At 42.4% G+C, this 27,890-nt stretch overlaps 1 protein-coding gene across 2 annotated transcripts; it reads left to right on the forward strand.

Moving 5' to 3' along the window:
* Positions 1 to 59: 59 nt before the first annotated feature.
* Positions 60 to 27,435, forward strand: BPGM (bisphosphoglycerate mutase). Of its 2 annotated transcripts, XM_080819153.1 has the most exons (4): positions 101 to 173; positions 12,442 to 12,564; positions 13,229 to 13,890; positions 25,425 to 27,435. In XM_080819153.1, exons 3-4 carry the CDS (start codon positions 13,290 to 13,292, stop codon positions 25,604 to 25,606), a joined length of 783 nt encoding a protein of 260 aa, XP_080675279.1. In that variant the 5' UTR covers positions 101 to 173; positions 12,442 to 12,564; positions 13,229 to 13,289; the 3' UTR covers positions 25,607 to 27,435. The 2 variants fall into 2 exon arrangements, with proteins under 2 accessions (XP_080675278.1, XP_080675279.1); XM_080819152.1 differs by lacking the exon at positions 12,442 to 12,564 and having other exon boundaries at positions 60 to 173; positions 25,425 to 27,429.
* The last annotated feature ends 455 nt before the right edge of the window (positions 27,436 to 27,890 follow it).

Genomic DNA, 27,890 nt, shown 5'->3' on the forward strand with positions numbered 1-27,890 from the left:
GCCTTAAGTGAGTGACAGCTCGACCTTCCAATACGCAGAGGGCTAGGACCTCCCCCTTCGGGCTCCGGAGCTAGAAAAGAGCGTCGATGCCGGCGGCAGTGATGAGTTGTAGGAGGAGCTGGCTCCTCGGCGGCTCTGAGGAGCGGCTGCTGCTGCTGCTGGCCTCTTTGCAGGTGAGTGGTTTTGTTTTAGAATTTTGCGGTTGCGAACCCTTCTGTTTTTAAGTGATGTGGCGTTTTAATCTGGAGTGCAGGAAGGCCAGTTCTTGACGCCCCCGATTCCGTCTTTGGAGGGAATCTGGTGCTCACTCCTCCGCCGCCCGAGCTCCCACCCTCACTGACTCCCCAGGTCCCTCTCAGGTCCCTTTCTCAGAATAAGCCTTTCTGGGACGCACAGGTCTGTCAGTTGAAAGGAGGACTGCGCTTTGGTCGTGGTGTCTTGACGGCGAGAACAAACAGGAGTTGGAGGGAGTGATGAACTGATCTCTCCCGGACGTAGGAGGCACAGGGTGGCGGAGTAGGGGTCCTGGAAGCAAACTCGGGTGTTTTCAGGGCCACCGCCACTATATTTAGGGCGATGGCAGACCTGGCCCTAAACGTCTCAGTAGATGGAAAAAGCCTGCATGCCAGGGAAGGAGAAAGAGGCGAATAACTGCAGTGGTTTCACGTAGCTCTCAAATCGAGCTAAATCACAGGTTCTTAGAACCACTAAAAATTTAAAAAAAAAAAAAAAAAGTCTGTTTCTTCTCCATTCAAAGGGATGAGGGCTGTATGAGTAGAGAAGGACAAGAGAAATGCATCATGGAAGTACAGTTCACAGTTAGTTTGGAAAAAGTAAAGTTAAAGGATAATTAGTTGTTTGCTAACTTAATATACTCCTCTTCCCCTACCACCTCCCTTCCAAATGACGGAGGCTTTACAGCTTGTGAGTGGTAACCAGAACGTGAACTGACCAAATGCACCCTCTGGGTGGGGGGAAATCAAGTGGCATCTTTTACCAGGAGGTACTACAGTTTTCTGTAATGAAAGCAGAACACATGTCAGCTTGTACTTTGGTTTAAAACTCTTTCCCCTGAGACTCCCCTGGTCCCTGGTTTTATCCATCTTTTTTTTTCCTCATCCACCATAGATGCCTCTCATATGGTGGTGGGCTTTCTTTTATTATAAGTTTTTGTTGTTGTTGTTTTGTTTTTTTAAAATTCTAGTTAGGGGGCACCTGGGTGGCTCAGTGGGTTAAAGCCTCTGCCTTCAGCTCAGGTCATGGTCCCAGGGTCCTGGGATCGAGCCCGGCATCGGGCTCTCTGCTCGGCGGGGAGCCTGCTTCCTCCTCTCTCTCTGCCTACTTGTGATCTCTGTCTGTCAAATAAATAAATAAAATCTTAAAATAAATAAAAAATAAAAATAAAATTCTAGTTAACACGCAGTGTTATATTTGTTTCAGGGGTATGAGGTAGTGATTCAACACTTCCATGCGTCACCCTGTGCTCATCACAAGTGCACTCCTTAATCCCCACGGTGGTGGACTTTAGAGAAATGTAATTCAAGCGAATGGTATAGCAGAAGGAGCTCTGAGTTGGAAGTCAGGACCCCCAAGTTTTAGTGTGGAAGCTGTTGTTATTTGTGTAATCTTAAACAAATCATTTCAACCCTCTGGCTTAATTTTTGCGTCTTTAAAAAAGCGGATGTTGCAGTAGATTATTTCGGCGGGGCCGTGCTTATGTTAAAAGTCTGTTTTAAAATAAAGATGATTAGACATTTTCCACAACAAGTACATAAGCAAAAATCTCATAGCAGTAAATTCTGGGCCAATCTGTCAGCAAATAAACATTCCCATCTACAAAGGGTAGTACTTGTTCTTTTGTGCCCCTCTTTAAGCCACACCCAAAGGATCATTGTAGAAAATTTAGTCATTGTACAGAATGACCATTATACAGAGTATAATGTGGCAGAAAATGTCCTCCTTTATTCTGTCACTCAGAGGTAACTATTAGTCTGCCCAGGGTTTGGGCAGATCTGCCAGTCTCTCTTCCTCTTTTGCCTTCTACGGTTGATTGAGATTAAGTGGCATATTTCATTTTAAGTAATGACCAATACATCTAAATTCAGCTGTGTGTTCATTTTTGTGGGTCCGGTGCTCAGAGAACAGAGGACACAGATATTTGAACCAACAGGTCTCTTGAACATCCTTGGAATGAAATCTGGTGTGAGAGAATGTTTACATGGAGAAATAAGACTAAAAGTATTACTTAATAATAAAACTCTTACACGGAAATTTGGCCACAAATACTGAAAAAAAAAACTTTATGAAATGTAGAAGAAACCTTAGCCACTTGATTAAAGCATTTGGATTGTAGAATACTGCTTAATATTTGGTATGCTTCTAGAGCTGTGTCTTACCATCAACTCTCCACACCCCCAGCACATACAACATTTGGTTGTATTTCTCCTTCCACTACCTAATTTAGCTTTTCCTCTGTATCCCCCTCCTCATTTTACTTTATTCCTAGCTTTTACTTCCACACATACCTCAGCAAGGTAGGATCAATTTCAGGGGCCAGAGGTCTGGGCGAGTTTTCATTAGTCTGCTGCATTCAACCCAGAATACCTCTCACTCTTCGGCAGAGTGTTTTTATTCACTATAATCTCATTTAGTCTCCGTAATAGTCCCTTGAGAACAGCAATTATCCCTGTCTTTATGGATAAGGAACCTGAGGTCCAGAAAGTTTGAATTAATTGATCAACATCACAACATCAGTAAGTAGCAGAGCCGGGACTAATGTCAAGGTTTCTTTCTTTATATATATATATATATTTTTTTTTTTTTGTAGATTCTATTTATTTATTTGACAGACACAGATCACAAGTAGGCAGAGAGGCAGGCAGAGAGAGAGGAGGAAGCAGGCTCCCCGCTGAGCAGAGAGCCCGATGTGGGGCTCGATCCCAGGACCCTGGGATCACAACCTGAGCCGAAGGCAGAGGCTTTAACCCACTGAGCCACCCAGGTGCCCCGAATGTCCAGGTTTCTTGACCTCAAACTTCTGGGATTCGGTGGCAGTAGCTTGTGTGGACAAAAGCTATTATCTGGGGGAAATAAGTAACCAAAGTTAGGAAGGAGGTGTCATGAGTGGGTGTTGGGCTCATCAGTGATGCCGCGCAGGCTGGAACAAGCAACATGCCCCGGGCAAGCGCTTATCTCATGACCCAGGAAGATCTCTTCCCTATGAATAGGGGTCTACATGCATGGTTTGCTACCCGTGTAACAAGGGATCAGTAGAGGCTGCTGGTAGAGGTAAAATTGGAGAATGACCAGCGTTACAGTGCCTGGAAAGCACCAGGAAGTGATAGAATTTGTTCCTGGTAAAGAGTTGCTCTTAGAGCGCAAATGGAAAAGTTACTGTAAAGCTTTAGGGAAAGTAATAGGTGGTGGAACGCAAGGTACTTTTACATACAGTCATGTTCAGACTTCTAAAATTGAGCTTTATTTTGGGGAAAGCGTGTTTTGTTAAGACTCTAAGGAACTGAACTCTGGATTTCATTTCCCCTAAGAACTGTTCCTTTTTTAATTTATCCGAAACATGATTAACCTTTTTTTTCCATCCTCGAATATGCTGGCCTATCTTTTTATAGAATTAGATTCCTCTAGAGTTAGATTAATAGTTGCTCAAAGCCATGCAATGAGGATTTGGACTAGGGAAGACATCTGACTGGTGAAGGGTGGCATTTGAATACCTAATATTTAGGGGAAGCTTTTGATCACAGCAACTCTGGCTCTGTATCCCTTATTTTACGTTACTTCAACATTCTATCATTGATCACATTTCTTACTCAGTTTTTAGAAGAAGAAAATGAAGTTTTTATTTTTAGACTGGTCTTTATCCTATAATTTTCCTCACCTGTTCATGAGTCGTTATACTAGAGTATTAGATACTACTTTTCAGACACCCAAGGAAGGGAGGCAGCAACATCCCAGGAACATTAGTTTGGAAGATGGGACGAGCCTCAGTTATGGTGGGGGGTAGGGAAGGTATGTGAAAGTAAATGGTTTGATGAAGGGCAGGAGTAGGAGGCAGCAGCAAGATCGTCTAGTGCTACATTTATTGAAACTACCTAGACGTCCTGGAAATGGAAGAAATGGTAGAAGTAACCTCAGTAAATGCAATGCCGTGTATTTGCACCAGTCCCCTATCCCCCTACCCACCTACTCTCTCCAGCCTTGCCTTGCCAAAAGGATGCTTAAAAAAAAAAAAAAAAATTAACTTCAGTTGTATGGTGTCTGGTGACATTTATGGAAAGAATATCTTTTGCTCTGTAGGCAATTGAGATGGAATTTCTATACATAGACATAGCGAGAAGTCTTTGAAAATATTTCACCTGCATAGTGTGTTTCCTTTGAATCACCTGTCTCTCTACTGCTCAGCCAGCTGCTCAGCGTGTATACCTGAGCCAGCCTGCATTCTCCTAAAGTGCGAGGCACTGTGGCAATTTACGAAGATGATGTCTGAGAGAAGTAAAGCATGTCAGAATGACATATTTTTGAAGTTGGTTAACAGCATGAATACTTTTTCTCTATAATTTTACCTTGAACCCATTATTAAACCAATTAAGCAGAAGTAAACAGACTGATTTGAATGTGCTCGGTATTGTCTTTTGTGAGGAATAAAAACAATTATGAATGGGATTCCATTACTCAAGGTACTTGCAGTTCTAGCGAGAATAAAATCAGGTGATTTAATAATTCTGAGATTATCCCATGACAGGATGCTTAAAGGTTCAAAATGCTGATGTGATTAGTAGGTCTGAGTATGGTATCCAGCTAGGCCAAGGTTTGCCAGACTAAGGCCTTCTGATCTACTACCTGTGTTTGTACGGCCCACAAGTTATGAATGGTTTTTAAGTTGTTTTGTTTTGTTTTGCCGGTTGAAATACATCAAAGAATGACAATACTTCATGGGCATGAAAATGATATGAAATTCTAATTTCAGTGTCCATACATAAAAGTTTTATTGAACTAAAACTTCGTTTATTCATTTATGTAGTTGCTTTCAGCTACAATGGCAGAATTGAGCAATTGTAACAGAGACAGTAGAGCCTAAAAAATTTACTATTTGGCCTTTTACAGAAAAAATTGCCAAGCTAAGCTGTAGTGTTTTTCATATCCGTCTCCTTCATCGCATCTCATCAGCCATCATCCTGGTCTAGGTCTTCATTATATATTACCAGAATCATTGCAAAAACCTCTCACATATTCATATCAGTAGTTTTTCCCATGTCATTCTGTGTTTGTAAATGTTGCCTGATCCTCCTAAAATACACATTATTAAATCTTCAGTGATGTCCCAATACTTACAGAAGAACCTATCTTCTTTGACACAAGGCCTTTCTGGGGCCACTATTCAATCTTATCTTTCTAGGTTTGTCTCCTCCTACTTCCTTGATATACCCTGTACTTTGGATAGAGATCATATAATTTTCCAAATGGGACACTGAAGTGTGAAAGGGGCCCTATAATAATTATGTTGGGGAAACAGGCCTATAGCAAGACTGTTCTAGGCAAACGTGGAAGTGTGGTCACCCTTTCTATACTCCAGACAGTTTGAATGGCTCATCATTCTCCATATGCACCTGTTCCCTTGCCTCTACTCAATATTCCTTTAGGCTAGAATTCCTTTTTCTTTTTCTATAAATCTAAGTCTTGAACATCTTTCCAAATCCAGCTTAAATAGTACCATGTTCATGAAGCCTTACTCAGAAATAATCTCCCCTTTTCCATCTCCTTTATGAATGAAGTGCTTTCTCATGGTATGGATTACTTTCTGCTTTAGTGATACACACAAACATCCCTTTCCCTTTCCCCATCAGTTCCTTGAAGACCTAGTTGTTGGATTCTGTACTCCTCACAGTCCTGCTTATACCCTGTTCAAATGGGGTTTGTATGCTTAAAGAATGAGTTAATTGATGAGACTGGGAAGACTGATGAATATTTGGGGCTGTCAGTTTGTAAAATTGGCCATTTTAATGTGAATAAAGTAATGAGAAAAGATTGCAAGGACTGAGGACAGAGACTTAGGTGATGTAGCAGTGTGGTTCAAGGCCGAAGGGTAGGCTTGGGGGTCTAGCCTGCCTGAGACTGAACTCCAGCTCCTGCCATTTGTAATCTGTGTCACCTTGGTCAAGTTGACCTTTCCTTCTAAGTTTCTGCTTCTGTAAAATGGGAGTAACCATAGAACCTTCTCCATAGAATGGTGGTTGAGGATTCAAATAGTCCCAAACATATGGTGAGCCCTCCATGAATATTGGCTGCTATGACATCATATGCTGTCTTCATCATCATAGATAGTACTATTTGTGGTCGGTAGGAAAATACGGAGACCCAAGACCAGGAGGTAATAATGGAAGAGCTGAGACCCAAGACCAGGATGTAACAGTGGAAGAGCTGAGAGAAACACAGCACCAGAATCTTAGAATAATTCTAACCCCTCCATTGAGGTAGAAAGCTTCAGAGGGATCAAGGAGGCATGAGTCCTGAGAGAAGATGGTCTTCACTTAGTAAGACATAACTAATTGGTGGTCTTTTGAGAGATCATTTCAGTATAGTGGTTAAGGCTCAGTTTAGGTGTCAGAGGACTGAAAAAATAATGCCCGGAAGGAGGGAAAAACAAAGAGGAAGGGGTGAGAAGATGAGACGCAGAGTCATGTAAAAGATATGTTTGTTTAGTAATTTTTTTCTTTGAGCAACACCATACTTTAAAAAGGAAGAAACCCTGGGGCACTGGGTGGCTCGGTCAGTTAAGTCTCCAACTCCTGGTTTCTGTTCAGGTTTTGATGTCAGGGTAATGAGATTGAGTCCTGCATGGGGCTCCACACTCAGCAGGGGAGCCTGTTCTACATTCTCTTCCTCTCCCTCTGCCCTTCCTCTCCCTACAAGTGTGTGCGCGCTTGCTCTCTCTCTTTCAAATATATAAATACATCTTTTAAAAAAAGGAAGAAACCCTGGGGTATGCTAATTCAGTGACCTGTGTGGCCTTTTCTGGTATGACTGGTATGACAAATCATTGACTAAAATTAGTGCTTAATTCAGGTGCTGGTAACCCCTTGCCAAGGGATAAACGAGGAATCTTGAGAACCAACTCCAGAGTGCTGAGCTTTACCAAAAACAACACAAAAAACAAAGCTGGATTTAAAAAAAAAAAAAAAGTTTTTAATTTGAGGTGGGGTGTGTATATTCATAGTGTGGTACCTCTTTGTAAATTGCCCACTTGACTTTGTGCCTTAAGGTTTTTCCCCAGAGCAGTCATAAGCTGAGCCCTCCTTCACACTCACCTTGTTTGGGTGCATTTTATGAAACGACTGCCTGGGTTTGGAAGAACAAGTTGTGACTGGAGATGGTCCTGTGAAGTGAAGCCAAGTGAGCCTGGATACTCCAACCCAGACTCTGAAGTCTCCACGGCGCGGAGAAGGAGCACGGATACAGGCGGCGGATGGGGATGGCAGTTCCAGTTCGCCACTTAGGGGCTCCCTGTGTTTTGTTGGTTTGTCTTTTGGGTTTTGGGTTTTTGTTTTGTTTTGTTTCAAGTATTTATTTAAATTCTAGTTAGTTAACATATAGTGTAATGTTGTCAGTTGGAGCCTCTCTTTTCTCTGTGGAGACGTTGGCCATTCGTGAATACGCTAAACCGTGAAGGATCCAGGAATGTAACAGATGATCATGACTGGCTTTGGCTTTGCCATTAAATACACTGCCACGCTTGGATTAAGGCCTCCTAACCCCTCAGGCCTGCCAACCGAGTGTTTTTACTTTGGCAATTACCACTCATAACTGCCAAGCCTTGGGCTCTTTAGCACAATGTAATCACTTCTGTTGACTTCAGTTCGGTCAACACACCTTCCTACTAAGTGCCCAGCATGTGTCAAATGTCACACTTGGTTTTGGAGAGCGGGTGGTGAGTGAGGCCTGCCGTGATGCAGCTGACAGTGTAACAGGGCACGTAGATGCTGAACAAGTAATCTGTACGAGTGACCCATCACAACTGTACCCAATGTTATAGAGCGGGTGCTTCAAGAGTGTAGACCAGGCAGGACTGACCACTTCCCGGGGGTGAGAAGGAAGGGCAGAGAAGTTGGCCTAGAGCCGAGGGGGTCTCAAGCCAGCAGTATCTCAGCATCACCTGGGAGCTTGCTAGAAATCTAGATTCTCAGAGTCTCAGGCCCATGCCAGAGGTACTCAGGCCTTGGAAGGGAAGCCCAGCACTCTTTTGTAACCACTTCTCTTGGTGATTCTGATGCATGTTCAAGTTTGAGAACCACTGGCCTAGAGGAAATAACCTTAAAACTCAGCTCTGAAGCTGTTCCAGTAAACATGGTAGCCACTGGTCACATGAGCCTTTGAAATGTGGCCGGTCCAAGTTGGGCTGTGCTTTATATCTAAAATCCACATCCGGTTTAAAAGACTTACTATGAAAAAAAGAATGTAAAATACCCCATGAAGAATTTTATAGAGCTCATAGGTCAGAATAATATTTTGAACCTGTAAGGTTAAATAAAATATATTATTAAAATTAATTTTATTTATTTTCCCTTTTTAACGTGGCTTTTAAAAGATCTAAAATTATGTATGTGGCTAACAGTATATTTTGATTGGACACAGCTGATCTAAAGGAAGACTAGAAGTTACCTAAAGCTGAGTGGGACTGAGGTGGCAGTGGCGGGGCGGGGGGGACGCTGGGCAAGGGTTCTGGGCAGGGTACAGTGTGTGCAGAGGTCCTGAAGCAAGAAAGAACACGGCATGCTCAAGGAAATGAAAGAAAACCAAAGCCTCACAGGTCACATATGTGAAGGATTTTGAACTTTATCCTAAGACCAACCGAAAGTGATTGGGGATTTTATTTTATTTTTTAAAAAGATTTTATTTATTTATTTGACACAGAGAGAGAGATCACAAGTAGTCAGAGAGGCAGGCAGAGAGAGAGGAGGAAGCAGGCTCCCTTCTGCACAGAGAGCCTGATACGGGGCTTGATCCAAGGACCCTGGGATCATGACCTGAGCTGAAGGCAGGGGCTTTAACCCACTGAGTCACCCAGGCACCCCTGATTGGGGATTTTAAATAGGGTGATCACTTTTCAGGATGTTTGCAGCTAATCAGTGAGGGCATGAGAGCTACATCTGAATATAGCAAGACTCTCAGAATCCAAGCTTCTCCCCTCCCCCAAAAGATGGTGGGGGTGGAGGCATTTGGTCAGGACCCAGAGGGAGGGGGACCGCACCCATCATCTGCCCGGGCCCCAGGATCCGAGGACAAACACCCCGGATAAGAGGGGGAAGCAGACACCTGGGAGAGGCAGTTTTGCTTTCAGTTCACTTTCAGCTGGGTTAAAGCTCAGAGCTGGCAGAGGCATTCCAGGAAGAGTCCAAAGTTGAGTAGAAGTTTGATTCCAGAGCTGGGCTCTGCAGGGCCCTGGCCAAGGGTTTGGTGAAGGAGGACCAGAGACAAGGAGGCTGGCACATGTGGAGGTGAGAGGGTGTTAAACAAAGCAGGGGAAAGCCAGGATTGGAGCCTGGAGGCTGGGGGTCTGACCGTCTCCCAGGGTATGGTGGCCTCTCCCTTCATCTGCGGCCTGGAGGAGATTTCTTTGGAAGTCACGGTTCACATGTTAGCAGACTCAGTCTAGCCTCCGGACATGTTTCGTTTAGCTCATATTTTTCAAATATATTTAAATTAGTCAGCAGTATTAATATCAGATGTCACATAAAAAAGGTGCATTTCTGGTGTTCTTGAAAATTAGAAGATCCGGGAACCCCAGTTCCTCAGCCTCACAGAGAAATGGGGGAGCTAAGTAGTCGCTTCTCCTTTTAGTTTAATATGAACTTTTAGGAGTGGAAATGGCCCTTTTTATGTTTTTTGAAGAAGACATTTTTTTTACCCCGAAGACAAAACCAAGCTCATAGGTTCTCTGTGGTCTGACTTGAAGTCTAACATTCTCTCCAGTGTTTACTTTGAGGAGTTCCATCTTCTGTTTGTTCTCCAGAAAGATCCTAAGAATGGGACCCTTGGTTCAGTGAGACCGGCCTATGCAAAAGCTCTGTCCCTTTACACAAGAGTGGCGTCCATCAGTGAAGCACGTGTGGTCCCCACAGTTCTCCACGGTTCCCATCACCCCTGTGGCCTGGCGAAACTGCTCTTCCCCTCTGTCTGGCCCCTGGCTCATGTGAGTTTGCAGCCCCAGCCTGAAACTTTAAATGAGACTGACTGGGCTGCTGTGGGTTTGTTGGTAAACACTTGGTATACCAGCTCCCCTGGTGATTAAAATCTTAAAGATTGCAAACTCTAAACCTCAACACCTCCTCTGTAAATATTCAGCGTTAATTAAATAGGAAGTCAGTTGACAGCAGCAAGGAGGAGAGAAGGAAGTAACTTTGTTTACCCAAGATAGATGCACTAGTCTAGTACCTTATCCTGTATCCACCCCTGGAGGCCAGAGTGAGGGAAGGGTATTTGTGTAGTCTTTCCAGCTATAGTATTGTTTCTCTGCTCCAGTGTATGTATTGGGGGGCTGGGTGGGGGGGGGAAAGACTGGAAACAGAGAAATTGTTCTATTTCTCAAACAAATCAAGCAAATAGAGCAGATTTAAAATACTGCCAAGCTTGGCAGTAAGTGCCTGGGTGTTCAGGTTATTGCTCTATTTTGTTCTCTTGATATAGTTCATAGTCAAAGACAAGGGAGAAATGCTTCTGCCTACAGAATTTGTCCAACATGCCCTTTTCCATTTGAAGGGAAAATAGCTTCATTAGCATAAGGAGGCTTCCCCCTTGACAAGACAAAGTAAGAGTTGAGGGGGCTTCTCTTTTCTCCATCCCCCTTCTCCATCAGAAGCAAAAAAACAAAACAGTAACTGTTACAAGGGGGTGAATCCAGTTTTTGACTGATCAGAAGCTTCTCCTACTTGGTGAATTGGGCTCTTTAAAAAAAAAAAAGCAATACAAAAATGTCTTACTTTTGCAAATGAAATACACACACGCATACACACGTGCACACACGCACGCACATTCATTATTTGGTTTCTCCCAGTGCCCCAGAAGGAGTTTGTTCAAGTGAAGGAGTCTGAAGCTTGCGCTCCATTAGCTTCATGGTTATTCTGCTTCAGGGCACCAGTAATCACGCAGCAAAACGCTGTCCAGATGTCTTTCATCCTGTTCTCTGTTCTTCTGCCATCCCCAAAGGAGTGCTGAGGGAGGGTAGAAGCATCGCTCTCCCTCCAGAAATTCTCAGCTCTGTGAGGTGGTTTCGCCTGAGCCCCGAGCCCAGTCTCTTCCAGATGTTTCCCAGTTTTCGTGCAATAAAGCTTCAGACCTGATGCTTGACAAGAAATGGAAGTCCAGGGGCGCCTGGGTGGCTCAGTGGGTTAAGCCTCTGCCTTCAGCTCAGGTCGTGATCTTGGGGTCCTGGGATCGAGCCCCGTATCGGGCTCTCTGCTCAGCAGGGAGCCTGCTTCCCCTCCTCTCTCTGCCTGCCTCTCTGCCTACTTGTGATTTCTCTCTGTCAAATAAATAAATAAAATCTTTAAAAAAAAAAGAAAAAAAGGAAGTCCGGGGGCACCAGGGTGGCTCAGTCATTGGGCGTCTGCCTTCGGCTTGGGTCAGGATCCCAGGGTCCTGGGATCGACCCCCACGTCGGGCTCCCTGCTTGGTGGGGGGAGCCTGCTTCTCCCTCTCCCACTCTCCCTGCTTGTGTTCCCTCTCTCACTGTCTCTCTCTCTGTCAAACAAAAGAAATAAAATCTTTAAAAAAAAAAAAAAAATGGAAGTCCAAAGCCCAACCACCCTCACCTTTCACCTACTTGCAGACTACCTCAGTCCGCTTTCCTCCCTCAGGTCCTCCTGGGTTGCCTTCACCTGAAATAAGGCGAAACCTTATGTGAAAGGTTCTTTTCCCATCAGAATCTCTAGGAATTACTAAAGAAAGGAAGCAACTAGATACCTAGATTCCAGTTAACTTTGTCACCGATGGTTATGTAACCGTGGGTGAATCACAGGGTAAGTGGCACAGAACGGGGCTTGCCAAGAATGGCAGAGGACAGGGCCCCGATGTTCCTATCATTTTTACTCCCCAGGGTGGAAAACCCGAGGGTGGAAATGGAAAGCACTGGGCAAGGAAAGGGAGCGGCATCTGTCAGCATAAGTATGTCCACAGCAAGGAGAGTGGAGGCAGCCTGAGGCGGCCGGAGCTCAGCCAGAACCGAAGGCAGCGGAATCTCCAGGGGACAGAGTGGGACCAGCAGAGCTTCGCGCCAGCAGCTTAATTTAGGGAATTCCGAAACACTTGAAAGTTGTCTGTGGCACTCTACCAGACTCTCCTGCTGAGGTGCGGCTGGCTTCCGTGGGACAGTTTTAGGATCAGGGAGGAGGAGTCGGGGCTTCCTTATCAGCGTGCTTCCTCTCCCTCCTGCAGACCTGCTCCTGCTAATCTGTTTCCACAGGCAGCATCTCTGAGCTGCTTGCATTCGATAGCTTGTTTGGCTTACGGATTTATGCCTGCCGAAAGCTCGATCTTGAGGCCCGTGAGATTATTTCGGTGAGTGCCACATTCAGCGTTAATGCTGCTTTAAATCACTTTTAGTGTTGTTTGAATGTTGAACCTTAGATTTTCTTCTAGGTCATGGAGCTTATGGCATTGAAGAGCTAGCTGCCCCCAGTTAGTGATTTACATACTGGATCAGTGTGGTGGAGTCATCGAATGAAAGTGTTTAATTTCTATAATAAAGTGAGACTGGTAAATACTTCTTTTTTTCACCAGAAGAAAAACAAAGTGAGGGGAATGCCTTCGACCCGGAGTCAGCTGCAGTAGCTGGGAACTCCCAGCTACTAGTCATCCTTTTAGACATCTATAACTCATTCCATTAAATCCTCTCTTCTGTAAGCACGGACGGCCTTTTTATCTGGCAGAAATGCAGCAAGCCATTACAATGACGTGTTCTGTTGGTTTACATCATGCAATTAACATACTGTCTCGCCGTCAGAAAATTTAAGTTGACTAGGTTCCCCATAATGAATTATTTGTAGGATATGCCTGTATGTGCCATAGTGTCTAAGGTGTCTGATCTCTTGATGTCAAATCTGGTCAAAGGAATGACTTCAATTTAGTTCAGACACCAACTGTTGTAAAGTTGTGCTTCCGTTCCTGGGAGTCAGTTGAATGAAGAATATAACAATATACTTTTTGTTCCTTCTCTTTCTAGATGTATTGCTGTCATTGAATATTGGCCTACTTGAAAGTGCTAGGGAAGCTCCGCCATCAGGATGTCCAAGTACAAACTGATTATGTTACGACATGGAGAGGGCGCTTGGAATAAAGAGAATCGTTTTTGTAGCTGGGTGGATCAGAAACTGAACAGTGAAGGAATGGAGGAGGCTCGGAACTGTGGAAAGCAACTGAAAGCGCTAAACTTGGAGTTCGATCTCGTATTCACATCCATCCTCAATCGGTCCATCCACACGGCCTGGCTGATCCTGGAAGAGCTGGGGCAGGAGTGGGTTCCGGTGGAAAGCTCCTGGCGTCTAAATGAACGTCACTATGGAGCTTTGATCGGCCTCAACAGGGAGCAGATGGCTTTGAATCACGGTGAAGAACAAGTGAGGCTCTGGAGAAGAAGCTACAATGTGACCCCACCACCCATTGAGGAATCGCACCCTTTCTACCATGAAATCTACAATGACCGGAGGTATAAAGTGTGCGATGTCCCTGTGGATCAGCTGCCCCGATCTGAAAGCTTAAAGGATGTTCTGGAGAGACTCCTTCCCTTTTGGAACGAAAGGATTGCTCCGGAAGTATTAAGTGGCAAAACCGTTCTGATATCCGCTCATGGAAATAGCAGTAGAGCTCTCCTGAAGCATCTGGAAGGTACCATCTTTGTGCTACTACTTCCTAAAGGTTGCTAAGTGTTATACGTGGGGCTTAACCCAGAAGAGATGTGGTTTCTGAGTTTACAATGCACAACTGACATGACAGACTTTCTTTCCTATTCCTTTTTGCCTCTTTAGTCTTTTAAGAATCATTTTGTTCTATAAATCAAAACCCCTCTGCCTTTCACATTCATATTATAGACAGCAGTGATTCTAAATCTTTAGCAAGCATCCGAATTACCTGGAGGGAGAGTTTGGTCTCCTACAGATTGCTGGCCCCATCCTTGGAGTTTCGGATGTGTAGGCCTGGAGTGGGGCTGGAGAATTTGCATTTCTAAGATGTTTTATGGTAATGCCTATAGGGTACTCCACTCTGAGAACCCTTGATCTGAAAGATAATATGGCTTTTGTTGTAGTAATTTTTAGGGAGGCGAGGAAGGGTATACATTTCTATAGAAATGGTATGCAAAGCCAGTTTATTTATTTGAGTCTTTCCAGATAAATAAAATGATCTAGACTTTGGTTTTGCTCATGCTCTTCCAACTTTAAACAGTTATGGTGTTTCAGACCTGGTCTTCTTGAACAGTTCCTTTGTTCCAGCCCTCTCTTTCCAGACCAGGCTGAGTCATTGCTTGGGAGAAAGTTAGGGGGACAGAAAAGAAAAGAAAAGGATGGCTTATTGCAGATAATTGGTTGCCTCCATTTTATTTTAACTACTTGATGTTGTATTCTAAACATACTCCAAAATGTACACTATTGTCATCTTCCTCTTGAGTAACATGAACTAAATGAACTCTTGAGGACCCATGCTCACCAGTTTGGGCATCAGTGATGGCCCTGGGACACCTTCAGGGGATCTCTCCTTCCCCTTTCTCCCTTCACTAAGTAATCCCAGGCAGCTGTGCGTTTTGAGTGATCTGATCCATCCACTGTTTTCCTGTCTGTTAGCACTCTCAGCCGCTAACCCATGATACTAGAATCATCTCTCCAACATTCCCTTCCCATTCTGCTTTACCTTTCTCCAAGAGCCGGTGAGAAATGAAGAGGTTGACATTGTGAAATAAGTGAAAGTAGGTTATTTGTAACAAAACAAAGTGATCTTTATGAGATTTCATTGAAGGCATGTGTTTTTAACCCCCGATTATTAAGTAACGTGGCCAGGAGCCAAATCATTACTCCTGTACCTGCATCCATTAGTTCTGCAGAGATCTAAACTCTACAGAATTTACTGGCTATTAAAAATGTTATTGGCTAGACATGGTGCTCAATCTGTTGGTGTATGTTTGTGTATGTATCTTATTTACTCAACTCTATAAAGAGTTCTATTCTTCCTCTTTCAGAATAGTCAGATACTGGATTAAATGACAAATAACTTCATCATTATTGGACTATAGTACTTTATTGTTTGAAGAAGAGTTGAGCCTTCTCTTAGGATAGTGACAAACTGAAATTGAGAGTCTCAGAGTTTCTGCCGAAAGATGTAGTTCGTCCCACGACACCAGTTCCATTTTTCCAAAGATGGAGCTTAGAGCTCTTATGGCCAAGCTCCCTTCCCTAAAGAAAACGCCATCATCTCCTTTGGGATCCTCTTTTCGCCCCTGTCTTAGCTAGAAAATCGTCCCTTTAAAAGCGATGTCTTACTGTTTAACACCATTTATTCTTCAACTGTCTTCAGGCTTAGATGTCTTTAAGATTATTCTGCATCCCCAGCCATAGCTCATCTTAGATACCCCCATTCTATTGGTGCATTGGTGACGTCACGATTTGTTACTGTTCTTTTTTTAAAGGAAATAGGGAGTTTCACAGATGGTGGTGAGGAAGACTATCCCCATGGTGGGGATGGAGGCCAAACCACCTGTGGAGGGCAAGATTACCCATAGAAAGATTACTTTCTGCATTTGAGGGAGGTTTTGAAACCACTAATAATTTATTTAAAAAACAATCGTTTGGGGTAGCTGCTGTGGAAAACAATCTGGCAGCTTCTTGATAGATTAAACATCAGTTACCATATGATCTGCTAATTCTACTCCTAGGTATTTACCTGTATGCATTTCCTAATGCTGCTGAGACAAAGTATCAATCACTGCATGGCTTAAAACAACAGATACTCGTTTTCTCACAGTTCTGGGGACTGGGAGTCCTAAAGTAAAGTGTTGGCAGGGTCATATTCTCTCTAAAGACTCAAGGCAAGAATACTTTCTTGCCTCTTCTAGCTTCTTATGTTCTTTGGAATTCTTTGGCGTTCCCCGGCTTGTAGATGCATCATTGCAGCCCTCAGTCTTCACTTGGTGTTTTCCCCATGTGTCTCTCTCTTCCTTGTCCAAATTTCCCCTTTTTGTAAGAACACAAATAATAGTAGAGTAGGGCCAAAGACCTCCTCTTAACTTAATTACCTCTATAAAGACCCTATTTCCAAATAAGGTCTTCTCAGGTTGGGACTTCAACAAACCTTTTTGGAGGGATACAGTTCAACCCATAACAGTACTTAAGAGAAATGAAAACATATGTCCACATGAAAACTTGTACATATACCTGCATAGCAGTATTACTGATAAGAGCCAAAACATGGGAGCATCTCAAATGCCCATCACCTAGTGACTGGATAAATTAAATTTGGTATATCCATTCAATATAATATTCAGCAATGAAAACGAATGGCATAGTCTTATGTGCTACAACATGGATAAACTTTGAAATCATTGTTACCTAAAAGAAGCCAGTCACAAAGGAGCATATATTGTACAATTCTACTTAAATGAAATGTCTGTGTGGCCAAATCTTTAGAAACAGAAAACAGATTGTTTCCTAGGCCTGGGGTGCAGGTGGTGGGAGGTATGGAATGAAGAGTGTCTGTAGTTGGGTACAGGTCTTCTTGTTGGGGTGGTGAAATGTGCTAAAATGGATGGTGGTGATGGTCACACAAGTCTGAATGAACTAAAACCCATCGACCTGTAGACTTTATGGGGGTAAATGGTATGGTATGTCATTTATCTAATTAAAGCTGCAAAAATAGTTTAACCAATGGGATTGAAAGATGAAAGGATTTGATATTGGCCTAGAAAAAAAAGATTTCAGGGCAAATATATGGAAATGCTATCAAAGTAGGCATGCATGGATGTGGAGTACAGAATAAAAAATAAAAATAAAATACAATTTTGACTGCTAAAGCAGAAATGAATTTATAGGGATTGCTGAGAAATTAGCAGACATTAGTCCTCAGGCTTCATTTTAACTTCCTTCTGAAGGTCTTTTTTTTTTTTTTTTTTTTAAGTTGAATGTGTGGAACTAAATCACCTTTCAGAGCTTATTGAAACTGAAGCAACCTTAAATTATAATTCCTATCCCTCTCACTATAAACAGGCCTTAGACAAAATGTGTTTATTTGGGAGATAATTAATTTAAAAGAGCAGTGTTCATGCTGGAAGAGGTAACTGGTACGAGGAGATTCTAGTTGGAAGTATGAAAGCGGAAAAGGTGTGGAGTTGGCTGACGTCTGCAGCCGAGGACAAGGGAGGTGTAGGTGAGGGAGACAGGGACTGGAAACGGAAAAGCGGGTGACCAGGGAGGATGGCAGACATTCAGGGGAGAAAAATGCAGAAAATCCAGAATGTGCTATTGGCACAAGCCCACAGGTGGGGAACCAGATGGAGTGGATGGGAAGATTGGGGTCTGTCCATAGGCTGGTATGTAATCTTGGCTCACCCATCCTGGGTAGGAGAACAAGTTTGTTCCTTTTTGGCCTGTAGTACCCCCTGGTGGTGGTGGTGGTAAGATTCATGGAGCCCTTTGATGTCACTGTGATTTCCTATAATGACTTCCACGTCTAACATGGAAGAAATTTTTTCATGTGCATAAAATGGACTAAACTAGATTTTTGGATCACTTGGTAAGTTAGTTATCATGTCTTATTTTAGGAGTTCTCTAAGTACCAATCTCCACTAAGAGATATCTGCTCTGGTGTATACTGAAAAATAAGATGCAAGTATTCTATGTCACAGCTCTAAGAATTACATATAAGTGACTTTCCCAAGATCAGAAGAAATCATGTGTTATTTCTCCCATGTCATTTCTATTAATGAGATTTTAGTTTTTTTAAAGTTTATTCTGAATGTACATGATCACTGGAATAGGAACATGAGTCCTCTTACCTCGCATGTCTGACCTTCAGAAGCCAAGCTATAGGGCATAATGTGGTACCTGATAAATTCCCAAACTAAAAGAAAATATTCCTTTGAATTTGGATGCTAACTCTTTAAGACTCCAAAATATTAGGTGACTCTCCCTTACTTTAAGGGGAGGAAATAGAGATTTTTATCTGATAGTAAAGACTACTTGCAATTTACTGGGGATTATATGTGCTTAGTGTGTTAAAAATGTATCATAAAATTTACCACCTTACTTGCCAATTTATTCTTACTGTAAAGTTACATGACTATATATATCACCATTAACCGTTTTCTGGTTAATAACTGTCATCCCAGTATAATTATTAATAGCCTTTCCTTTCACTTTCAGAAGTGCCCCACTTGAATAATAAACTATGTGGTCACCTTACTACAAAGATGTTAGCCTTCACTAGTATTAAGAATGAATCTTTAGGCACCTGAGTGGCTCATTTGATTAAGCAACTGCCTTTGGCTCAGGTCACAATCCCAGGGCTCTGGGATCAAATCCCACATTGGACTCCCTGCTCATCAGGGTGTCTGCTTCTCCCTCTGACCTTACCCCTTTCATGCTCTCTCTCTCATTTTCTCTCTCAGATAAACAAATAAAATCCTTAAAAAAAAAAAAAAGAAAAAAGGAATGAATCCTTGAAATGGCTATGCCCAGATTCCATACTTCCTATAAACACAAAAGTTGCTGAATTCTTTGCATTGATTACCAAAGTAAGAATGGTTGTGGTTGTGGATTCATTGGAGTCCTAGTCATGCTTTCTAGATATGTTTATATCAAATTCTCCTCTATAAACAGGATCCTTTGAAAGAACTGGCAGTGTTTCTGTGTATTGTCTTTAAACCGTTTGACAGACTTAAAGCTATTACTTCCTGCTGGGGAGGAGTGTGGTAGTTGGTAGAATCCAACTGACAGCATACCATCATATCATACAAATACGTTATTGTTTAAAGACTAGAACTTGGGGATAGGAAGGATGATGATCCTGTTAAATAACCACTTAGAATGTTGGTTTACCCTGAAACCTCAAAGTGCCTTAGGATCTTTTTACTTAAAAGGTATCCTAGTGTTCCACATCTACTCTACGTTGTATCTACCTCAATTATGAAGTGTTGGTTCTTAAGACATTATTTTGTTTCTCAGCTATTTGCCGCTATGACTTGACCCTATAAGCAGTCGAGTCCTGACTGACACTTCTTCCATTTGTGAAGAAGAACACAGGTGCTGTTGAAGGAAAATGAAACCCAGACAGACCTCAGATGACTTAGCCATGGATCATGATAATTAGTTGGAGTCGTGAACTCCACCCAAACCCGGTTCACTGAGTCTCCACACATGATTACCCCCTGGGCTTTTTTGTTTTAACTTTTTTTTTTTTTTTTTTTTTTCTGAAAAGTAGCCCTTCCCTTGATCTATTTCTTGTTTGGAATACTGTATTTTAAGAAGCTGAGTCAAGAGTATCCTTGGCAGGTAAACCATTAAAATGATTAATTTGATTAATTTGATGCAACTAACAGTCTCCAATTATTATTGCTGTTACCCTAACATTGTGGTTTGTGTGTGGTGTTCCCTAGTATAGCTATAAAGGTGGCCTTATTTGGAGTGCATGCTATGTGCTAAGTGCAGTCCTAAGCATTTTACCTCATATCCTGTTTAATACAGGAACTAGCACAAGGCTCTGACCTGGCTGGAAAGCTGTGTTTCAACCCTGTGTTTTACTCTGCTGTTTGGTGTATCTAGGTCATATTTTTTTTATTTCATTTGACCAGTCAATCATTGATCACTAAGCTATTTTGCTTAAAGAAACTGCTTTAATAAAAAGGAACAGACTACCGATCTACCTTAACTTCATGGGTCAGTCTCAGCTGTATTATGCCAAGTGAAAGACGCTGAATTCAAAAGGCTGTATATTTAAAAAAAAAAAAAAAAAGGCTGTATATTGTACCTTTCTGCTGAAGTCTTAGCCCTCGGTGGTTCAGAATATGACTGTATTTGGACATAGGATCTTTAAAGGGGTAATTAAGTAAGATGAGGCCATTAGGCTGGCCCCAAATCCAACACAATGGGTGTCCCCACAAAAGATCAGGACACAGACACAGAGGGAAGACCACACAAAGACACAGGGAGATGGTAGCCATGTACAGACCAAAGAGAGAGGCCTCAGACCTTGATATCTCCGCAACTGTGAGGAAATACATATCTGTTATTTTTTTTTAGGCAACAAACAAACCAGGCATTGTGGATTCTATTTATTTGCCATTGTGGAAAAGGCAATATTATTGGGTCAGAAAATAGATCAGTGGAAAAGAGTAGGCTGCAAAGCGGTACAAGGAAATTTAGAGGGTTCATAGAACTATTCCGTACACCCAGAAGGGTGAATTTCATTGTGCGTAAATTATACCTCAGTTTAAAAGTCTTGCTTTTATCCAGCAAAATGACCATTGCCCTAATGGGGACTGTGGCTTTTGGTGCACAAAATAATAGACTAATTTGACTGTCAGATAGTAGAATTAAAGGAAAGTTGCTACATACACCTACCTTTGCCTTTGAAAACTACCCTGGAGGGCATCGGTATGCTTTCTCGGGAGCAACTGGTTCTGTCTGTACTCAGCACCCAAACCACGGACAGCATGGGGAATCGCCAGTCAGAGCCCATCTTCATGAATTATCTATAAGCTGTGGGACCACGAAGCTTTGTACTTAGGATTGTGAGTTCCTCTAGTAAAGGTTTTTCTGCCTCAGAATGATTTCTCCGTACTTGCCACCAAATTCTTTAGTCGTCATGGAGTCTTCTATTTTTCCTTCTCACAACCAGCCAGCCCAGTAATAGGTCAATGTAGGAGAACGCACAGTACAGTGAGGCAAGGGTTACTGATTCAGAGCGAGGCAGCACTCTCGTAGAGGAATCACAAACCCGGGACCCACGTGTCAAGGCCCAGCATACACTTCTTGCCTGATCGGGACAGTCTCTACCCTGTCAATTACTTATTTAATATCTCTGCCTTTCAATTGTAGGTCATTGGGGGGATTTCATTACCTTTAACTTGAAAGTTGCTCTTAATACTTTCAGAAGAAAGAAGACTTCAGACAGACTTAGGAGATATCATATATTAAGAAAATGCCTACCCAAGGGACGGCTTTACCTATTTTTAGCAGTGTAAACGATTATCAGTGCTGGGCTAATAAGTCCAGGCCAAAGCATCCAGACCCACTTCTCCCAGAGCAGCACCATAGCAAAGCTCCTGACGCAGGCTTAGTATCTAAGAGCATCCTGTTCTGTAGCGTTCCAGACAGGCGTGTGTTTCTTTCTCTGTGGTTGGCATAGTCACTTCCTGTTTGTTTCCCGCTGGCCCACACTGAAGGAAAAGCCAGGGACTGAACTGGAACACTGGACGTAGTCTGCCTCTTGCCAGCGGAAGTGGATTGTTTAGTCTGGGTTCAAGCACAGGGCTAGGCAGTTTCAAGTTTGGAATCAGAGTGGCGTGCAGGAGTCTCATGAACGACAGGCTTGATCCCTAAAGAATTGTGTGCAGCTGTACACATGGCCAGGCAGAGAAGCCTTGAGGCGAAATTAGAGAACCAGGGAGGGCAGGTCAGCTGGGGCCAGCTGTGGGGGCGGGGCTGAGGAGTGCATCACCTTTGGCATTTTAGCGGGATATTTTCAGAAGCAGCAAATTTGGGCCTCTCTCCGGTGGAGCAAATGCTTGCCTGGTGGTATGGGTAAGCTTTCTCTTATGAGAAGAAGCATCACTGATTTACAAAAACCTTCACTTTTAAAAGCTGTAGGCTATTTTCACTATAAAATTCAATGTGGAGTGGATTCTGCCCTCTGCCTTATTCTAAATTAGAGGCTGTGATCCTATCATCACGTTACAATATTCAAATAACCCCTTTCCAGTTGCTCCCCAGCCTGTCTTTAAGTTGCACATAATAGCCTCCAACCCTAAAGGAATTCTAATTAAAATAGACAGATCATCTATGAAATTGAGAGTCTCTTGTATCAGCTCTTATTTTTTGCAACAGAATACAGACCTCTCCCTGCAAATCGCCCATCGGTGGGGTTTGAATTGTGACTTACTTGCCTGGGAGAGGTACCTCGGGCCGGGGTGGCACCTCCCGGTCCAATGAGCTGATCGAAGTGGTTTCCCTCTTTTCCTAGATTCCAAAAATATGCACTATGTATTTGGGGTTTACTCTCGTCCTGTGACAGATCTGCCCTCTGGACATCTTCCCTCCTATTTCCCAAGGTTCAAAGGTTTTAAGCAAACCGTTTGGAGGAAATCAAAGAAACTATATGGAGGACAAATTTAATTTGAGTTGTTTATTAGCTCTAAATATAAACAACCTTTTCTTCAAGGCTAAGAGCCTTCTCAGCTCTCTTCTTTTCTTAGTAAGGTTATAGAGGAAACATAATCTTTCACCAAGGTTCTTGGTGCAGGACACAGCCTCTAGAATTGGACACACGAAATCTTTACTTTTGAGGAGACTTTGTCTCAATTTTGACCTCGTTCTGAGATTCGGCCGATACCAAACCTCTGGCAAAGTCTTCAGAGTGCTTTCGTGTATAGGCTTTATGCAGTAGGGTTTTTAGTTAATATTTTATTCCTTATTGCTTGTATATATAATAAGAAGTAGATTCATATAATGTATACAATTATAATAGTGGATCATAGAGCTAAATGATTTCTGGATCCTGGCACCCAACACGTAATAGGGTTCTTTACAGTTGAACAAACCATTTACTAAATTCTCACAGAGAGTAAGGCACTGTTCTAAGATCATAGGTGACACAGGGATGGATGAGACATGGTCCCTGTTCTCAAGGAAGTTTGTAACCCTGGTAGGGGAAGCAAGCATTTGCACAGCCACCTCTAACTGAAGGTCAAGTGTGAGTGCTGTCGTGTACGTACAGTGATCTTAATATCTGGCTGTGTTTCCTGTTCTTGCTGTATTGACTTGGGGGCTGGGGCTCATAGGTGCAGATTTGACTTCCTGAAGTTAATCCTGTATGCAGAAAATGAAACTGTTTGAATTTCTCTCCATAGTGGCATTGAGTTACTCCTTTGACTTACCATAAATGTTCATTATTTCTTACTTGAAATGTCCCCGTCATTTAGACTGATTGCAGTTAACTCCTAGATGCTCCTATGTGAAGGTTCAAGAATTAAAGACAGGGACGCCTGGGTGGCTCAGTCGGCTAAGCATCCGATTCTTGACCTCAGCTCAGGTCTTGATCTCAAGGTCATGAGTTCAAGCCCTGCGCTGGGCTTCATGCTGGGCATGGAACCTACTTTAAGAAAGAAAAGAAAAGAATTAAAGACAATGGCTGGGGGTTCAGGAAGGGGTGGTTGTGGAGGGGGAGTGACAGAGAGGGGTAGTTGCAGAGTGAGGACTCCAATGATTGCCTTCAATACATTCTTGGATGCCAGATAAAAAAATCTAAGCCAGTTATCAGACAGGGCTTGTGCTGTTTGTCCCCTCATTTTAACCTTCATATGATGTTCCAGTTAATGAATTTATAATACGGTATTGCATAATGTAGTATTGATTCAGTTTGGCTTAATTCAGTGCAGATGCATTGTTCTAGCCTTAGGACCTCTGCTTGCTTAACTTTCTCAGGACAAAGAGTGGCTTATGCCAAAATCAAGTAATGAGTAATGGCTTCACTGTGGTTTTTCCTAATTTGCTATTTTAAAATTTCAGTCCTTAAGTCTCATGGACTGATTATTAACCAGTCTAGGTATTTTAAATATGTGTAAGTAATTAGTCTGCCGTGTGAACGATTTGAGTAGTCATTAAAGTGGAATGTCAACTTTATTTATTGGAAATGTTTCTATTTCTGTTGAGCTCTCCTTCCTTTGTAGGGGAAATAGTCTAGTACTCATGGCTTTTGTTGAGTTGGCTCTTTGATTTGGTCCTACACAAAACTGGGTTGTTATCTAAGCCATAGGCATGAGCTTGAGGGCAGTGCTACTAAAGAGAGGACCTCTCGAGATCTGGCTAGATCTGGGGCCATGGTCAAACAGGAGAGCCCCATGTGTGCTCCAGCCCCTTGCCAGAGAGCTAGAACTCTTTACTAAGGTCACAGACCACAACCCCTAAACCTGGCCCACCCATCACGATCCCAGTGTGTTAGCTGTTTCAAAGAGCTCAGATGAATCTGTTCATGCCCTTTACCAGTCCTGAAAACAGGAGAACACTAGCTGGTACAGTTAGTACCCAGCCCTTCACAGAGGCGCAGCAGGGATACAGACATTCTCCTCTCTCCCTAGACTGTCATGGAAGTAGCCTTGGACAACCAGGGTTGAAGTCCTGGGATTTGGAAATAAAAAACCTGGGTCCAATTTTATTGCCTTAACAGTCTTGTGATTTGAGAAGTTTTATTTAACTTCTCTGGATCTGTTTAGTATTTTTTAACAACTCTATTGAGGTATAATTTACATAATATACAGTTCACCCATTTAAAGAGTACAGTTCAGTGATTTTTAGTATGTGTACAGAATTGTCCATCTATCACCACAGTTAATTTTGAAACAATTTCATTATTCCCAAAAGTAACCCTATACATAGCTGTCACTTCCAACTTTCTCTATTCCCTCTAGCCCTAGGCAACCACTAATCTCTTTGTCTCACTCTAGATTTTCCTATATAAATGCAATCATCCAACATGCATTTGGTGGTAACTGGCTTCTTTCATTAGCATAATGTTTTCAGGATTCATCAATGTTTAGCATGTATCAGCACTCAATTATTTTTCATTACCAAATAATATTCCATTGTATGGCTATACCACAGTTAATTTCTTCCTTCATCCTTTGAGGAACATTTAGGCTGCTTCCACTTTTTGGCTGTTATGACTAATGCTATTATGAAGGTTCACCTACAAGAGTTAGATAGGAAACATGAAGGAATAACAGGTTGCCCCGAATGGTATCTGTTATCCTACAATTTGATGTGATGCAACTCTCTTGTCTAAGGTGTTTTATTCTAATTTCTGGGAAGTTTTTTCCTTCCAGGACCTATAGCTGGAATCCCTCCCAATATCTTGTATATTTCCAGACATGCAGCTAGTATGGGACTCAATAAATGTGCAGTGGGGCACCTGGGTGGCTCAGTCAGTTAAGCGTCCAACTCTTGATTTTGACTCAGGTCTTGATCTCAGGGTTGAGGGATCTCAACAGGTTGAGGGATCTGTACTCGGTGTGGAGTCTGCTTGAGATCATCTCCCTCTGCCCCTCCCCCCCACAAATACATAAATAAATCAAATCTTAAGAAAAAAAAACATGCAGTTACATAAGTGAAGAGAAATTCCTCTTACATTGCCTTCAATTTCTTGTCTGTTCCTCTTCTGATCTACAGGTATCTCTGATGAAGACATTATCAATATTACTCTACCCACTGGAGTCCCCATTCTCCTGGAACTGGATGAGAACCTGCATGCTGTTGGGCCCCACCAGTTCCTGGGCGACCAAGAAGCTATCCAAGCTGCCATTAAGAAAATAGATGATCAAGGAAAAGTGAAAAAACGAGCTGAAAAATGAAGGCTTTCCCATTTGCTGGCTAGGAATGGCTGCAAAAGAAGTAGCATGCAGTGTTTTATGGGTGCTGATCTTTCTCTTTTTTTCCCCCTGTTTTTCCAGAACTGGGCTATGGGGTAGAGTTTATATAGGTAACTACGTAACTTATGTTGCTCAGATAAAGGCTTTAGGATGTCTGAGTAGGCGTGAGTACTCACTAGGCATGAGTAGGATGAACTCTCCTGCTAGTCCTATTTGAGTTAGTCATTTGTGGGGCTAATTAGTAACCAGCAGGGCTTAATCAATGTCCTAAATATCCAAGATAGGAGAGTAACAAATAGAGGTGAAGTTTAAGGTATTCATCATTCAGTACATCATTACCGAGTCACTATTGAGAGACACTACTTATTCTAGTAAGTAGTTCACGTTTATATTTACTAAGACTTTCTGGGGTGATAGTAAGGTATATTAGAAATATACTCTACTTAAGTATTTATTATTAGGCTTCTCCTCTGGGAAAAGGGATGCTTTTCCAGTTAAAACCAGAGGCCCATTAAATGGGGGAAATCATGGATGGGTTTCTTCAAGAAAGCCAACAACAAACGATAAGGCCCTTTGCCTTGTCTCTAGTCCAGAGACATCCTTTCTTTGACATTTGGAAGGATTGCCCTTTGGCTGCTAGAATTAGCAGCATGGACACAGCCCTAGCTGTTTGTGTTCTCCTTTTGTTTCGTTCTGTTAAACTTCAATCTTTGGGTACTTAAAATTGGTTTAAAAATAAAGTTCTGTGACCAAAAAATGAATATCCCCAAAGCATCTCCATATATGTGATAAACATTAAGCAAAGGCCTCTGAACTAGTCTTTGGCTCAGAATCTTCCTGGGACACTCACAGAGTTGCACGGACACTCACAATTCTCTACAAATTGAACATCCGGGTCCGAGGGAAGGTAGAATATAATGCATGTAATTTTATTCACATGAGCAGGGAAAGTATGGTACATTGGGGCTTGTCATGTACATGCATTGTTCACCAGCTGAGAGCAAACAATTATGGTACATAACGTAGAGCAGCATGGGTAGGCCATGAGCAGACGGGATTACTTCTCAATCTCAATGATCCTGTTTTCTAGATCATATTTTTAAACTCATGGGCACGCAAGTCCTCTTTCTTTAAACTCTTGCTTTATTTCAAGGCAGGTGACCTGTATTTCAGTGATAAATTCATGTGGGAAAAATTATAGCTATTTATCAGTTTTTCATGTTTTTTTCCTTTGGCAGATTAATCTATTTGTATCTGTTTGATGGTAAATGGCCATAGAAGAAAACTAATTTAGAACCCTCGCTACTGCTTGGTCTTCATTTAGTTCTTACTGTAGGATTCTTCCCGCACTGGCAGTGAACATGGCTGGGAAGAAAAGCTGAACTGTGGATGCTTTACCTTTCTGACCGACTCGTGGTGTCTACTGTAGCCCTTCATTTTAGTCCAGTTGCTTAACCAGTGATACTCTTTAGAATTCAGAGATCAGATCTTCCTAGAATACCGTTCTTTAACAGTTTCATCTCTGGAATTGACCTCTGAATTTTCTAACCCGACCGGTGACCATATCTTAATGCAGCTCAAGACCCTAGAGTTGGAGTCTTCCCTTGTCCTGCAGCGAGATGTTCACTCCCAGGGTACCCCCTGGCCCGATGATATACTTCTACACACAAAGCTACGCTCAGAACCAGGCAGTTTGGAATCTTGCCGATTTCCTCCAATAGGGTTTATTTTTGCCCACACTTTTCTGCTATAATTTGGTTTATTGTTTTTGAGATCTTGGCTGAAATAAACGAGACATCTCTGAAAACCTCATGTAAAATTATTTTTTTTTAAGATTCTATTTTTTAAGTAATCTCTACTCCCTGCATGGCCCTGGAACTCACAACCTCAAGTCACACACTCTACCAACTGAGCCAGCCAGGCGCCTCATTTTTTTTTTTTTTAAACATGCAAAATTATTTCTAACAACTCCAACAGTTCAACCTTAGACCACCTAATATACCTATTTTCTTCACATGGTTTACAAGATATCCAGAATTTTTGATGTAGAAATCTTGAAGACTGAAACCTGCATCCTAATCTTGGCATCCTTCTGTTCTCTGTGAAGGTGGGACAAAAAGAGGGGGAATTATTATTATTTTTTTTTAAATAAAGTGGTAGATAGCCTGTCTAGACATTTGGCCATTAGGGAGGGCACACCGTCCTGCTGCCTGGTTGGGCTAGTCCTGGAGCCAATGAGACATACGTCCTCTGCCCAGGCTGAAAT

This window comes from Martes martes (assembly GCF_963455335.1).
Source record: "Martes martes genome assembly, chromosome: 11".
Taxonomy (NCBI): domain Eukaryota; kingdom Metazoa; phylum Chordata; class Mammalia; order Carnivora; family Mustelidae; genus Martes; species Martes martes.

Excerpts from the sequence above, each read along its gene's own strand:
- BPGM (XM_080819152.1), top strand. The coding sequence starts at position 13,290 with ATGTCCAAGTACAAACTGATTATGTTACGACATGGAGAGGGCGCTTGG. Across the intron at positions 13,891-25,424 it reads TCTCCTGAAGCATCTGGAAG|GTATCTCTGATGAAGACATT; the intron begins GTACCATCTTTG and ends TCTGATCTACAG.